Source organism: Solea senegalensis, linkage group LG5 (assembly GCF_019176455.1).
Source record: "Solea senegalensis isolate Sse05_10M linkage group LG5, IFAPA_SoseM_1, whole genome shotgun sequence".
Taxonomy (NCBI): Eukaryota; Metazoa; Chordata; class Actinopteri; order Pleuronectiformes; family Soleidae; genus Solea; species Solea senegalensis.
Window position 1 is genome coordinate 1113622 of NC_058025.1, and position 16005 is coordinate 1129626.

Consider the following 16005-nt stretch of genomic DNA (forward strand, 5'->3'; position numbering starts at 1 on the left):
AAATTAATCCAACAGATGTTTACATGTTAAAGTAATTCTACATGTTTTTTTTTATGTAAAATATGTTTTAATAACATTCCAAAAAGATAAACACTTTCAAAATAAAACCAATATTCAGAAGAGTAAATGTTTTTAGTTGAAGTATTTTTTAATTTCTCTGGGTATTTTAAGTGACTTTAGAATTTACTTTTCTTGAGTCTGATTTTATTTTTTGTTTTTTGTAATGTCATATTGTTTGTATTTATTTTTTAACCCACTTTTACCTGACCTTTGTTTCCTGACAGTTTTTAATCTATTTCCATATCTTTTCTTTGTCTGTTTTTCTGAAATAATGACATTTTTAAATAAATAAATGATTTTCTCTCAATTCTAGAATGATTTTTTTTTCTGTATTGAGAATTTTTTAATCGAAAGATAAATAATTTTTTTTGAGAAAATTTATTCTGAATGTATAAAATATTTTTCCTTGAAAATAAATACATTAATCAGTGTGTGTATGAGGGGGCGGGGTTTAGATAGGGGTGGGCGTGGCTCTTCCTCCTCTTCATACCTGTCTGTTTTCAGTTCACACATGAAAACGCCTTCATCTGTCACTGCTGAGCTGCTGGAGTTAAGAATAAGGTAAAAACATCAGCACATTTCACTTATTTTCTTTATTAGTCACTTGCTTTCTGTCAGTCATAACTTTATGAACTTTTAAATGTCTTTATGAAATTAGATTAGATTAGATTAGATTAGACTTTATTGATTCTAGTTACAGCAGCAAAATAAAGGCACAGAGAGTTAAACCAGTGATGAGTAGGAAACAGAAATAGAAGAAACAATAAACTGATATACTGTAAATAGTATAAAGTATAACACTGTAGAAGATATAGAACAGCAATATCATAAATATACAAGAAAGAAAAGGAGTTAAATATTATCTTTACATAATAGAAGGACATTTTAAATATTCCTGTTTTAAAGGAGGTCTTTGTTTCTTTAGTGAATAAAAGTATTAATGGTGAAAAATTCATATTTTCTTTAGAAAATGTGTGTATTATTTAACGTCACTGTAGAAAAGTAAAAGCTGTTTTAATATTGTTAGAAATGTTGCTGCTGCAGATACAAAACAGGGTGACAGAGTGAGGAGATGATCACATGATCATGGTTCCTCATGGTTCAGTGTTTTCACATCAAACAGTCAAACGTCAGACTGTAAACACTGAGAAGAGCAGCAACAACAGCAGCTGTTCATCCATTCATCCACACTGACGTCAGAGCTGTTCATCCACACTGACGTCAGAGCTGTTCATCCATTCATCCACACTGACGTCAGAGCTGTTCATCCATTCATCCATGCTGACGTCAGAGCTGTTCATCCGTTCATCCACACTGACTTCAGAGCTGTTCATCCATTCATCCACGCTGATGTCAGAGCTCTTCATTCTTCATTCTTTCATCCACACTGACGTCAGAGCTGTTCATCCATTCATCCACACTGACATCAGAGCTATTCATCCACGTTGACGTCAGAGCTGTTCATCCATTCATCCACGCTGACGTCAGAGCTGTTCATTCATTCACACTGATGTTAGAGCTCTTCATTCATTCATTCATCCACACTAACGTCAGAGCTGTTCATCCATTCATCCACACTGACGTCAGAGCTGTTCATCCATTCATCCACACTAACGTCAGAGCTGTTCATCCATTCATCCACACTGACGTCAGAGCTCTTCATTCATTCACACTGTGTTGTTTTGTGGTGTTTTTCAGTGACGTCATGAATCGTCAGTGTGTGAATTGTCTGAAAACTCTGATCACATGTCTCAACTTTCTCTGCTGGGTAAGAGCTGCACACACACACACACACACACTCACACACACACAGGTCATGGTATACTGAAGTGTGTGTGTGTGTGTGTGTGCGTGTGCGTGTGTGTGTGTGTGTGTGCGCGCGCGTGCCACAGCTGTGCGGCGCGTTCGTCGTAGCCTTCGGCGAGTTCCAGATGATGCACTCGAGGTTCGCGTCGCTCGTCACGACGTTCTGGCCGATCTTTCCCGCCAACACTCTGGTCGTCACCGGCACCATCGTCACCTGCGTTTGTTACCTGGGAGTTTTAGGAGGAATGAAGGAAAACCGCTGCATGCTCATCACTGTGAGTCCAGCGTCACCTGGTGGTGAGACTGCAGATTACACAACTCATTGGTGTCCAAAGGGACAACAACATCATTTACTTCACTTTCCATTCATTTCAATAGGTAAGAAAGGACATGATCACATAAGCACGTCTTGAAATGAGGACATATGTCTCCATTCATTTCAATGGGTAAAAAGAACAACACATGAACAGGACATGTCTTAATTTGAGGACGTCCATCTCCATTTATCTTCACTGAGGGGGGAAAGGGACAGCATCTTAGTGTGAGGTCTTGTGTCTCCATTAAGTTTCAATGGGGACATTTTGACAGCATCACATAAAGGAGACTCTTGATGTCACATACTGCTCCTTTAACGAAGTCTAGAATCAAATGAACTCCTTGTGGTTTTCCTCCGGTTTCAGTTTTTCGTGCTGTTGTTTATCCTGATGCTGGTGGAGTTGGCCATGGCCTGTGTGTTCCTGGTCTATAACAGAGAGGTGCGTTCACCCTCTCACTTCACTCACTCACTCAGTGTGTCCAGCAGGTGGCAGTATGTTGCAGTTAATGGTCGTCACGTGTCTCTTGTGTGCAGATCGACTCGTACTTTGAGAGAGACCTGACGAAAAGTTTGGAGATTTACAGAGAGTCCAGTCCTCAGAGCAACAAAACCATTAAAGACGACTTTGATGCCGTTCAGCACCTGGTAAATCCTGCACCACACACTGATTCAGCACCTGGTAAATCCTGCACCGCACACTGATTCAGCACCTGGTAAATCCTGCACCACTGCGCTGATTCAGCACCTGGTAAATCCTGCACCGCCGCCTGATTCAGCACCTGGTAAATCCTGCACCGCACCGATTCAGCATGCACACTGATTCAGCACCTGGTAAATCCTGCACCATGCTGATTCAGCACCTGGTAAATCCTGCACCGCACACTGATTCAGCACCTGGTAAAATCCTGCACCGCACACTGATTCAGCACCTGGTAAATCCTGCACCACATGCTGATTCAGCACCTGGTAAAATTCCTGCACCGCACACTGATTCAGCACCTGGTAAATCCTGCACCACATGCTGATTCAGCACCTGGTAAATCCTGCACTAAATCCTGGATCTAAACCCAACAGGAAGGCGGCCATTTTGGATCAAACTGCCAATCTTTGCGGGCGAATTTGTCAATTTTGCACATTTGATATTTGAATGAACTCCGGCTGCAGATTTACTGCGATCAGTTTCAGATTTTGTCAGGTCGCTCTGGACTAGATCGCAATTCAAAGTTATTAAAATGTTCAGGTAGCGTCACACAGTGTCGGCACTAGGGGGCGTCGAATTTCTGACGACTCAGCAAAAACCAAACCCACAAAACTCTTATAACTCCACCATAGAAGTTCCGACCCCAACCAAAATTGTTACGATTGACAATAGTCTCGCCTTGAAGACGCCTGTGTGGAAATTTACAATTTTGAACAAAGCGCCCCCTAGTGGCGCCAGGAAACACCATATTTTAAGTGCTTTTAAGTATTTTATGTGCTCTCAAGGATTAGTGGATCCACCTCAGATTTGGTAAACTAACTAAAACCCACTTTAAGGACAGAGAGTGGACGATCCAGTACTCAGTTCACAGTTGCTCACTTTCAAGTGTGACGTGGGTCAGAGGACGGTGCGTGGAGAAAAGGCTCCACAGCGCCCCCCCAGGAATATGAAGTCAATGTTTTACCTACACTCATGAAATTTAGCGATAGAATCTACAAAAACTGTCTAAATCTCCCGTGGTCGTGCAGTTTCAGTGCTGTGGAGTTCACGGCATCTCCGACTGGAAGGGAAACGTCCCGCTCTCGTGCTGCGTGGAGGATCCGTGCGACGTCCTCGCTCACTCTGACTGGCAGGAGGTAAAATAATCAGCCCTCATGTTCATAATTCTGTCAATTAAAGGTCCACTTTGGAACATTTAAGGGAGTTTATTGGCAGAAATTGAATAAACTACCAAGTGTGTAATTCAATGTTAAATGTTGGTCTTTTCAGGGTTGTCTCCACAAACTGAGGGACTGGTTTGCCAGAAACTACCTGAGCACAGGAGCAGGCGTCGTGACCATGTTCATCATACAGGTAACATACAGTCCCACATGACACGGTTCTCAGGATTTAAAGTTTTTATTAAATATAACACGACACGTTCATACGAGCAGAGAACAAGTTTACATTAAATAAATATACAAATTCACAACAAAGATTATGGAACTGGTGAAGTCACTGACGCCACAAAAAACCAACATTAACACAGAACCAGTCCACAGGATGAATGAGTGAATATTGTGGATCCATGATCTGTAGGCTGATGCAGGCAAAATATCTTTGAAATGATTTTTCTCATGAAGTTTCAGGTTGTTGTTAAAATGTGCTTTCCAGATTATTATTCTGTTATTATCTGAAGCTCTGCTCTTGTTTTCAGTGTCTTTATAAAACATTGTTTGACATTTGTTTTACTGTGTTGACAGTTTTTCTGTCTCTGTGTCTCCGTCCCGCTCTTCTGCCACTTCAGCCGACACGGACTGGCTTACCAGTAATAAAACTACAATCAAAGAAATAGACACTTTCTGCTTTACCCTGTAAAAATAAACTATATACATATACATATACATATATATGTAGAATTACATGTATTGTTAAGAAATAAACTCTTTTAGTTTGGCTTTAAAACTAAAACAATGACATTTAACACGACGTCACTGTGATCTGGTGTTAAACTGCATTTTTTACACTCAGCACTTTTTCCATTATGTGCCATTTTGGAGAAGAACAGAAAGATGAATTAATACGAAACAGTTTTGTGATTATTTTGCTTTTAGTTTTTATTGATTTTGTCGATAAATGAGACGACTGAAATTATTGTTTGCAACAATCATCACACGTGCAGAGCTGAGTGTGTGTTTGATAAATGTGCCGATTAAAACGTTTATTTTCACTTGTATGAAGAGTTTTTTCTTCTGTGATGACGCTCCAGAAGCAGCAGGGGGCGCCGCTGCTCTGTGATTCAGATTCTCTGCTTGTGCTGTTGTTTAATATATTTCTCTCCCCCCTTTCATTTCCACTGTTTTTTGTTAATTTCACGTCTGAATCGACTGATTGTTCCTGAACTCTGTCTCGTTTCCTGCATCATTTTTAAAACGTGGTAAATTTACTTTACATTAAAAAATGAAATGCAGTCAGTGTCACAGAGACAGAGAAGAATCATTGTCCATGTGACTTTAGTTTATATTTCACAGGCAAAACAAACAAAAACAAACTTTCTCACACTTTCCACCCAGTTTTTTACAGATTATCAGACTTTCATGACCTTAATAATAATAATAATAATATGTATAAATTGTGACAATGACTCATTCCTGACTCATGTAGAAAAGATGTTTTAGACATTTTATGACATAAATCTTAAATAAAAGTTTGGGGAAATTCAGCAAATTTGTTTATTTGAGGACCCAAACAAAAATACGTGGTTCCTGACCCAGTCTTTGGAAAACTGCTTTACAGGATCAGATATTTTCACTGTGGAGAAACACAGTTGCTCTCGTTCCTGTGACGACACAAATGACTTGATCACTGATTGAATTCCAGCAGAACAGGAAGTTGTGGCGCTGCGGTGTCAGACCACACACTGACTCTGATCAACCAGGATTATCATTATTATTATGATTATAATAATATATGAAGCAGAGACAGCAGGAGTCTGTGTTTGTGTCGACGACTCGTCGTCTCTCATCAGCTGTTTCCTACAAGTTTGAGTCTGAACTCACAGTGAAGCACGTCTGAAATCCAAGTTAAGAGTTAAGTTTAATGTTAAAAAGTTAAGTTAAGTAAAGTTAAGTTTTCTAGCGATGAAACAAAGTTACAAACATTTACTAAAGCGATGAAACAAAGCAGCAGCAGAATGAACACGACAGACAAACAGAAGACATTCACAAACACTGAGCTTAAATACACAGGTGAAGCTTGTTAGGGCGGGGCCAGACAATCAGGGCGGGGCCAGACAATCAGGGCAGAGCAGACACTCACAGGTGTCACAGAGAAAGTTAATCCAACAAAAACACGTGTTTTTAAAGATTAAAATGTTCAGATAACAGTGAATTCAAAGCTAAAATCTATTCTTTACTGTTAATGAACCGTGAACTTGAATTCAGAAATTCCAGTCAACTTGAATCATTTAAATTTAGTCATTTAAACAATTTAAATATAAACTACTGGATTTAAAGGTGACATAGAATGCTTGTATCACACATATATGTTAGTTATGGAGGTCTACTTACATATGTTAACTTGTTTTCATGGTTAAAAACCTCCTCATCGCTGCAAACGAGCCGATCAAAATATCTCCTCACCGACGCTCTCGTCAGCCGTGCTGTTTCAGACCAAAACCACACCCCCAGAACGTGGACTGTGTTGTGATTGGCCAGCCAACGAGAGCTTTCCCACTGTCCTGTGATTGGCCAGGTACCTGGAAGTGACGTAATAGATAGGCCAGCTCTCAGATACACAGCTCCCCCTCTGGCACGGTGGATGCTCTGCATCTCAGCAGCTACAACGAGAGTAGTTCTTCTTCATCTGCGGTTGAATGTACGCAACCGGATGTGCCCGGACTAGTGCCCGCACCGGGAGGCGCTACGGTGGTGAGAGGAGTGGTGAGGATTTCTGATGACGACATCAACTTAAGGAAGTGCCGATCCGCTTCGCAGAGCCCAGGAAAAGTTTGTTCTGAAACTTTAGGGTTTCATAAACGAGGTCATGACGCAGATACACAGATACACACACAAACACAGCGTTAATTGGAGCTTCCGGTCTATATCGCCTTTAAATGAAATCTAGTGTTTATTGTTAAGGTTAACTTTTAGTTATCAATTTAATCCATTAAAGTTATTTAAACTTTAAGGTTACAGCAGGTCACAGACGTATAACATGATAATAATAATTTACATTAATGTAAATTGACATCTTTTCTTTTTTAAATCATTTCTATTTAAAGTCCATTCTGCAGAAGAATAGCAGTGATTTGGATTCACTTGGAGACAAAAGTGCACAGACAGAGACAGTGTAGAGACAGGATATTATGGTCTGTTAGTGGAGCAGCAGGTTCCATCAGTGATTGTATGCTAATTCAGATGAATTTACATAATAATTATAGCTCGTCTCATTCTCCGGATCCACAAACACTCGAGCCGGTGGATTAACAGCGGAACAGAAAACAAGCAAACACTCCATCTCTGAAAATGACGACACATGGAGACGCACTCGAGTCCAATGTCCATATGTCCACATATAAGACATCAACATATTACAGTACAATAACTATAGAAATGTATCAATAAGAAGAAAAGAACAAGTATCAGTAGCAATAAGAGCATTGATAAGTATGTAGTAACAAACAGTATCTCTTATAACTGATAATTAGTATCCACCACAGCATTAAACTGTAGAAAAAGATCACTAAGTGTATCGATAAGTATCGTTATCGATAATAATATTTGATATCAGCATTGGTATCAATACTTCTTATTCAGTATCTACTACACCAAAGTATCACAAAGAATCAGATCAGTTTCATTATGCAGTATGATACTAATACTCACTGTCAGTATTGGTATCAATAGTTTCCACATCACATTACAGAAAAGTATTAATAACAATATCGATAAGTATCGGAATTGATAAGCATCATCGATTCCAATACTCGATATAGTAATTGTATCAATACCATGATATTGATACTGAGAATAATATATATATATAAATACTGACAAGCACAGACCTGTGTGGTCTCCTCAGAAGGTAAGTATCAATAAAGCTAAGTTATGTATTGGTATCGATAAGCAGTATGATACTAATACTAATACTTAGTAGTGGTTTCGATACTGGTTATCAGTACTGATAGGCAGCATCTACTACATATGTGTGGTCAGGGCTTATCTGCATCAAACTATTAAAAAGTATCAATAAGTGTATTGATAAGGATCGGTATCAATAAGCAGTAGTAATACCAATACTTGATATCAGCACTGGGATCAATACTGCTTATTTGAATTGATAAGCAGTATTTATGACACCTGTATTTTCAGGTGTCCTCGGTATGATGTACAAAAAAGTATCAACAAGAGTTTCAATAAGGTTCGATATCAATAAGCAGTATCAATACCAATACTGGATGTTAGCACTGGGATTGATACTAAGCAGTATCCACTGTTTTCAGGCGTCCTCAACATCAAATGATACTAAGTATCAATAAAAGTATTGATTAGTATCACAATGTGATACTAATACTCAATTTTAGTATTGGTTTTGATACTGTCACTGCTCAGCACCAATAAGCAGTAACCACCGCATGTATCAAACCACGGAAGAGTATCAATACTAATAGATCAGTCTCAATATTGATATCGATAAAATAATAACAATGTTATTTTCTACTTCATAGGAGCTGAAATTCTGATTATAAAAAATATTTAGTTATTTTTCTCACAGACGATCAGAGAAAATCTTCTCTTCAGTTTGTTCAGAGGTTATTTAAGGAAACACTTTAAGGAAACACTTAAAGGAAACTTAGTAGCAGCTCAGTGATTCATGAGGACTTCCTGCACGCCGCGGTGTCTGGCGTGAATTCAACCGCAAACGCTGATGATATATTTTCATGCATTAGTGGAGACTTTTGATTTAATGAAGGACAAATGAATTTAAATGAATTTAAAAACCTTAAATCACGTCGAACATTAAAAAAAAACCTCTTAAATCTCTGGTGATGAAACATTTTATTAAACATGACTTTGAATTCGGTCCAAACTTAAAATGATTTACTTTGATTCACGTTTGTTAGTTTTTATCACATTGTTACGATTTTATTCTAAACTGTTGTTTCCCAGAATCCTTCACTGAAAAAACCTGACCTTTCTTTTCAGATTGTTTTTGTTTGTTGTCGAGTTAAAAACCCCCGTCTTTAATCTCTCAGCAGCGTCTTTAATCAAACTAATGTACTAAACTCAATGGAAACATCAATACATGTGTTGATTGTGTAGCTGCTGCAGTGATGGACCACAAACACTGTAACTATAGCGTTATATACATATACATATTTAAATGTATATGTTTTTTACGTTTTTACGTTTTCAACGATTTCAAGCACCAACATGAACCCTGCTGCACGTGTCGCTCACCCTCATTCACCCTCTCACCATCATGCTCCTCCCCCATCGCTCCACAGTCCCGAGCCTTGGCTGCGACTCTTTAATGGATTTGATGACATGATTGTGTGACTCCACCCATCCATCACAGGAGGCGTGGGGGAGGGGCTTAACGATGAGGAGGTGAGGGGGTGAAATGTATTTAAACAGCTGCTCTTAATGCATCAGAGAGAGATTGGATTGGACCGCGTGTCCTTGAGCAAGGTCACAATTGTGTGGTGACAGCGTGTAAATCAGTTTAAATGCAGCAAAGAGACTCAGAGCCAAACTACAGCCAGACTTTTACACTGAACACAACAATGTCACGTGATTCAGGCTGAACTTCACTGGCCGACGATTGATTTTAGAATTCAGTTGAACTTTTCGAGCTTCTGCTCGTCTCTGACTCTCCGACACGTTCTCCCCTTAACTTAAACTTAAGGAAAAGACTCGACACTTAAACTCACCGTGATGTTACTGCAGGGAACACTGTGACGAGCACAGTGACAGCAGGTGTGTTCCTGACAGGCGGGGGGAGGCGGAGACAGGGTGGAGACAAGGTGGAGATGGAGGCGGAGACAAGGAGGAGATGTAGGTGGAGACAAGGTGGAGACAAGGCGGAGCATGACAGTATTCTGTGTAGATGTAAACGTGAGGCCGGCATTTGGAATTCTCAGTAAGTTTTTGACGTGACATTTACGGATCAGCTGAATGTCGTCAGAGGAACAAAACTGATGTAAAATAAAACTATAAACAACGGCGGGTTTTCAGAATTCTAGATAAATGTGTATTCTTGCTCAGAGTCACACTGCAGACCTTTTCTCAGCTCATCACACTCTCTGTCGTGGAAATGTCAGAACAATTTAAACCGGCGTTTTTTCTTTTTTTAGACAAACACTGAATTTTCTCTGGCAGTGAATTCTTCCACAAACTGAGGCCAAAAACACAGTTCTGACGCTGCACTGTTTCAACACCAATGTCTTTATTCATCGGCCTCACGCCCATTGACTTTATTATTATTACAGTCATCAAAGATTTATTACATTTTACTAATAATAATACACATGTACAAGCCATTTTACATACACATACTATTACTTATATTTACCACACATTATCATTACTACTACCAAGTCAGGCTCTTCTGTCTGAAAAAAGCTCCATTTGTTTTTCCTCCTGCTGAATCTCAGAGGCAGGAACATTTATTTACCTGCAGGATGTTTACTGCCCTCAACACCATCATCATCATCATCATCATCAACAAATCTAAGGAACATAAGAACCTATTAATCCCATGTTTCACAGGGAAACAAAACTGTGTCTCTGCTGATGTGTGTGTGTGTGTGTGTGTGTGTGTGCGATGTGTGTGTGTGTGTGTGTGTGGTGTGTGTGTGTGTGTGTGTGTGTGTGTGAGAAGCAGAGACAGAAACATGAAGAAAAAACACAGATGCTTAAAAATTCACATGCACTCACTTTGTTAACTCACCTCTGCCTCACTGACCTCACGTGCTGAAGGAGGAGGAGCTGTAGAGGAGGCGGAGCTACACAGCAGCATAATGGAGAGATAAAGGCCGCATAAGAGGAAGGAAGCGTGAAGTGATGGATGGTGATGGAAGGTTCATGCGTCCATTTTCTCCACATGAGGGTCACGAGGGGGTGGAGCCAATTCAGCCGAATATTGATGAGTTTATTGATTTTTGTCCCCTGAAGGCTAAAATATATCTGACATGATTCTCGGGTCAGTGGACACATCATGGACATGAGGGGACAGAGTGTCTGTGTTTGTGTGTGTGTGGACAGACAGACAGACAGACAGACAGCCTGTGACCGGACTCACAGCAGCAGTCAGACACACGTGGACAAACAAACAAACAGTGGGGTCGCGGGGGGTGCTGTGCCAATCTCAGCTACATGGTGCGATAGGCGGGGTTCACCCTGGACAGTTCACCAGTCCATCGCAGGGCCACACACACACACACACACACACATAGAGACAAACAACCATTCACTCACTCACGGTCAATTTAGAGTGTCCAATTCACCTAATCCCCACATTGCATGTTTTTGGACTGTGGGAGGAAGCCGGAGAACCCGGAGAGAACCCACCCACGCACACACGGGGAGAACATGCAAACTCCATGCAGAAAGGCCCTTGTTCCAACCGGGGCAAGAGTGCTAACCACTACACCACCGTGTGGCCCAAACAAACAAACAAACAAACAAACTGATAAAAAGCACAAAGTTTAATTGTGACAAGGAAACATAATAAAATAAATAAAATAATATAATATAGAAATAATAAAGTGACAAAACAAACATGTGACTCTTCATAAACGGACGACAGGAAACATTGTAGAACTTTATTATCACAATATTACGATTTTATTCTGCTATCATTGCGACTTTTTCTTACAATGTTACGACTTTATTATCACAATATTACGACTTTTTCTCACAATATTATGACTTTACTATTGAATTATTGCGACTTTAGCCTCATAAATGACATATTTTCTTCATATTATTTCTTCTTTCATTGAAACAAACACACCAACATAGAAACGCGTGAGTGTGTGTGTGAGTGTGCAGCTGTTTCCCGCGCTGCACCTGTCCACCTCGCCCTTATATGGTCAGTGTTTCCTTCCTGAAGCTTCAGCTGGATGAGGAGGAGATGCAGAGACAGAGGAGGAGGAGAGAAGCAGCAGCAGCAGCATCATCATCAGCAGCAGCAGCAGCATCAGCACCACTCTGATTCTCCGTGTCTCCAAACACGTGTGATTGATCGGGATCAATCTCACCGATCACGATGACGTCATCACAGCCGTGACTTCGTGGATGTTTCTTGTTTTTCGTGGTGTGTTTTTTTATATGTTTCTATTTTCCACGGTGTGTGGTGATGATTTTTCTCTTCACGCGCTCATCGCTCTGTGGAATGAACCGTCTTTTCTCTCGTGGGTCGTTTCCACGCCAGCATGGGAACTGCCGTGTCCAAAAGGAAGAACCTGAGGAGTGACGCCATCTCGTCCGTGGCCGCAAAAGTTCGGTGAGTGCGCGTCCGAGACCCCGAGACCCGGGTCCGTAGCTCCGTGTGGGTCTGCGTGGATCTGGGTCACATTTACTGTGTAAAGTGAACGCATGAATGAATTGAATGAGTTTGACTTAGATATTTGATTTTTTAAACTTTGACGGAGGTTTATTCATTGAATTCTTACTCATATAAAACTAGAGATGAGCGGTTTATTTATTTATCAGTAAACTAACAAAACATCCAACACTCTGCAGCCGTTTACTCGCATAAAAATAAATATTAATAAGTTCTATAATTTGAGGGAAATCTTTTATTGTCAAAACACCAAATTGACTCATTATTTCAACCTAAAAAATAACGTAACAGCCGTAGTTTGTTTGAGTCGGTTTGAGTTATCTTGTCTTAGTTAATATCTAGAATTATTGTGATTTATTGCAGATATATGTTTTGGGGACTTTATGTGAAATAAAATAACAAATAATTTTGTCACAGATTTGACATAAAGTTTTACAGCTTCATCTCAAATATAAATATTCACAGTAAAAGTACAAAGCATAAAACAAGTGAACAGAAAAGTAGACAAATATAAAGCATTGAATCCATGTGTGAATATTCTTTATTGTTTATTGTTTGTTCAGGAAGTTTATGGAAGTGAGATTTTTTTTTAATGTTTCTTATCTGGTCTTTTATTGCTCAGTTCTAAGATTTAAAATCGTAACTTTATTACTCGATGAAGGAAAAACACTTCAGTTTGTTTTCCTGGTGTCATTTTTGTTTGGATCAGATTAATTCAGGGATTTTTCCAGAAGAAAAAAGATCCACAGTTTAAACATTTGAGGTGATAAAGGGTACATTTAAGGCTTCTTGTTTTTTTTTACCTTAAAAGTGACAGATTCAGTTGAAAAAATAAACAACATTGATATTTGAAAGTGTATCTGTGAGGGTGCAGCGCCCCCTGTTGCCTCTCCCGTTTTTTTCCATCATTTTTGGGACAAAGATTTTCCACTTTTTCCATTTGACCACTGACTGAGTGGTTCCATGAGGAGGATCCTTGATATCTGAAGAAGCAGCTGGTTACATTGAGTTCACTTCAGGTCTGAACACAGACAACATCATGGTTCACACAGTGAACAAGAACCAGACTCACACATGTGCAGCATCTGCCTCGACAGGTTGTGGTGAAAGGAAAAAATGGGGGACAGAACGGGGGAGAGAAAGGACAAGAGGGAGGTGAGGTAGAGACAGAAGAGAGACCAGGAGCAGATACACAACAAGTGTGTCAAGTTCTACGTTTATACAGGACAGTTAGAGTCAGTGATGTCATTTATATAAGCAGCAGCAGAGACTGTTGATAAAAGATTATACTGATATCCACTTTTAATTATAGCATCATAATAATAATGATGATGATGATGTGTAAGATAGTGATAATAATAATTGCCTTGAAACTGGATCTGGATCCTGCAACCTGCAATATAAGGACACAGAGACAGAGAGAGAACACGGTTAATGAAGTAAAATAAGTCATATTCAAGTGTGAGAGAGTGAGTGTGAGAGAGTGAGTGTTCGTGCACCACAGGAAATTCCACCAGCAGTCCAGGTCTGCAGCAGCGTCACTAAGACCTGGTCCAGGTTTTCCTGAACCAGCTCTAACTACTAGCTTTGCGTTCACACCAAATGTGAATGTTCACTGTCAACATTTCTCTCCTTTTCATCGTTTGTCCTGGTGCATGTCGCTCCTCCGTGTGTCCACACACACACACACACACACACACACACAGAAATCCTCATTTTCTCACCGGCACGTACCGAACATAACACGGAGAATCTCACGCTGGTTGATCATTCGCCAAAGTTTCAACGCCAACGTTGGAGCGACTTACGTGTCGTTAGCACAATTCGGTGGACGTGGAATTCACATCCACTCACGTTTGTGCGTCGACTGTGTTTGTAAAGTTGTCTGTCTCTTCTGTTCACTCTGTCATTCAGCTGAAGTTCATTAACAACACGGTAAATAAAAGGTCTTTGGTCAGAGGTTATCACCAACACCCTCCTGTGTGTGTGTGTGTGTGTGGGTCACATCATTAAAAGGTGTCATGAGTCATGTTGTCACATCAGTGAGCCGCTGGTCCACAGGCTGCAGGATGACTAATGTTCACTCACAGCATCTGCCCACTTCACTGACCCTCAGAGACATGGAGGACACCTTCTTCTTCTTCTCCTTCTTCTCCTCCTCCTCCTCTGGGTTCTCACTCCCACTCTTCTCCTCCTGTGTTCACCGCTGCTCTGCACTGAAACAAAAGCACATATGCTGAACGACCTTTTCCATCTCACTTACACACTCGACACCTACACTCACTCATGCACTCATTTGCCAACTCCATTTGTCTCTCTGTCCCTCCCTCTGTACTCCTCTGTTTATTTTCCCTCTGTCTCTCTGTCTCTGTCTCTCTCTCCGCCTCCCTCGCCTGTATTTTCACACCTCAGGCTTAATCCTCATAAATCACTGCCGTCTCCGGCAGTAGACGCTCAGACGCAGCTCGCGTGGACCCGGGCTCAGACTGGTGGGTTCTGGTTCCAGGTCTTATCAGTGATGATGAGCCGCGCTGCAGCTGACAGCGGCTTTAATGGATCTGTGTGAGCGATGACTCCGCCTCTGAATCCCCGCGGCTCCGTCTGAGCCGACCTGGGATTTGTGATGGTGTCGGATGATCTGAGTTCATCTGTTGTTTACGAGCTTCACTTCTCTCTAACACCAGATTACCGGTGCTCAGAAAACCCGGCTTTAAACGGGTTTTTATCGGCGTAAATGAATTAGCATTCACTCAGTGCTGTGACGTGCGCTTTGGCTCCAGGCCGATGTGAGTTTGGATGTAAAACCTCTGTGAACGCGTTAATATCTTCTTCATCTGCTTAGTTTTGGACCCTGATACACATGACTGTGTCATTTTCAGCTGCAAGGCTACGATGCACATTCAACGACACTCACAATCCATTAATCATGTTGTTCTCGGCTGAACAAACGCAGTGTTCGCTCCTTTACCACACCACGGTCAAGTGAGCGTCCGGTGATTAGTTCACCTCACATGGTTTCTGACTGCCTCTGTTCGAAAGGTCCTTAAAGTTACATACAGACTGTTTGTCTCGATGCTAACCACGACACCAACCGCGTGGTTGCAGGGTATTTTAAATAGAAGTCACGTAGCAGTCAAAGCGTTGTTTCAGTTCTCTGGAATTCTTGTGCAAACGTCTGCAGAGAAGAAACCACCGTCTTCTACGTTCACTTCAGGAGCAGAGACGACGGTTTCTTCTCTGCAGACGTGTCGCACAGCTACACGTTATAAATCAGGAATCTTTCGTGGATCAGACTAAACTCCTCCTCCTCCTGTGCGTCCTGAATTTACATACGTGGTCCTGCTTGTGTTCCCGCCGTGTTATTTTATCTGAGCACACGAGGACGACCTGCGTCGAGTTTCTCTGTGGAGAGAAATGAATCAGCAGCGTGTGAAAAGTGACTCTGCATTGTGATGCTAATGTGTGATCAGACCTGAGGACTGAGTGTCATGGTCTCTGTAAATAATCAACGAGGAACTGTGAACACAAACTACAACATTTCAATTCTGTTAAATTGTAGAATGAAATCATTTGT

General features: G+C 40.8%; 2 protein-coding genes across 4 annotated transcripts in view; both read left to right on the forward strand.

Moving 5' to 3' along the window:
• The first annotated feature begins 569 nt into the window (after positions 1-569).
• Positions 570-5097, forward strand: LOC122769874 (leukocyte surface antigen CD53-like). Its single transcript, XM_044026753.1, has 8 exons — positions 570-621; positions 1759-1828; positions 1953-2141; positions 2547-2621; positions 2717-2827; positions 3911-4018; positions 4152-4235; positions 4625-5097. The coding sequence occupies exons 1-8, from the start codon at positions 572-574 to the stop codon at positions 4691-4693; spliced, it is 756 nt and encodes a 251-aa protein (XP_043882688.1). The 5' UTR covers positions 570-571; the 3' UTR covers positions 4694-5097.
• A 6959-nt stretch (positions 5098-12056) lies between these two features.
• nsmfb (NMDA receptor synaptonuclear signaling and neuronal migration factor b) overlaps positions 12057-16005 on the forward strand; it is a 36619-nt gene continuing 32670 nt past the window's right edge. For all 3 annotated transcript variants that reach the window (XM_044026666.1, XM_044026668.1, XM_044026669.1), the window contains exon 1: positions 12057-12371. In XM_044026666.1, coding sequence (XP_043882601.1) covers positions 12301-12371 — 71 coding nt within the window. In that variant the 5' untranslated portion in view covers positions 12057-12300. The remainder of the gene's footprint in view (positions 12372-16005) is intronic.

Excerpts from the sequence above, each read along its gene's own strand:
- LOC122769874 (XM_044026753.1), top strand. The coding sequence starts at position 572 with ATGAAAACGCCTTCATCTGTCACTGCTGAGCTGCTGGAGTTAAGAATA. Across the intron at positions 2,622-2,716 it reads TCCTGGTCTATAACAGAGAG|ATCGACTCGTACTTTGAGAG; the intron begins GTGCGTTCACCC and ends TCTTGTGTGCAG. Across the intron at positions 2,828-3,910 it reads TTGATGCCGTTCAGCACCTG|TTTCAGTGCTGTGGAGTTCA; the intron begins GTAAATCCTGCA and ends GTGGTCGTGCAG.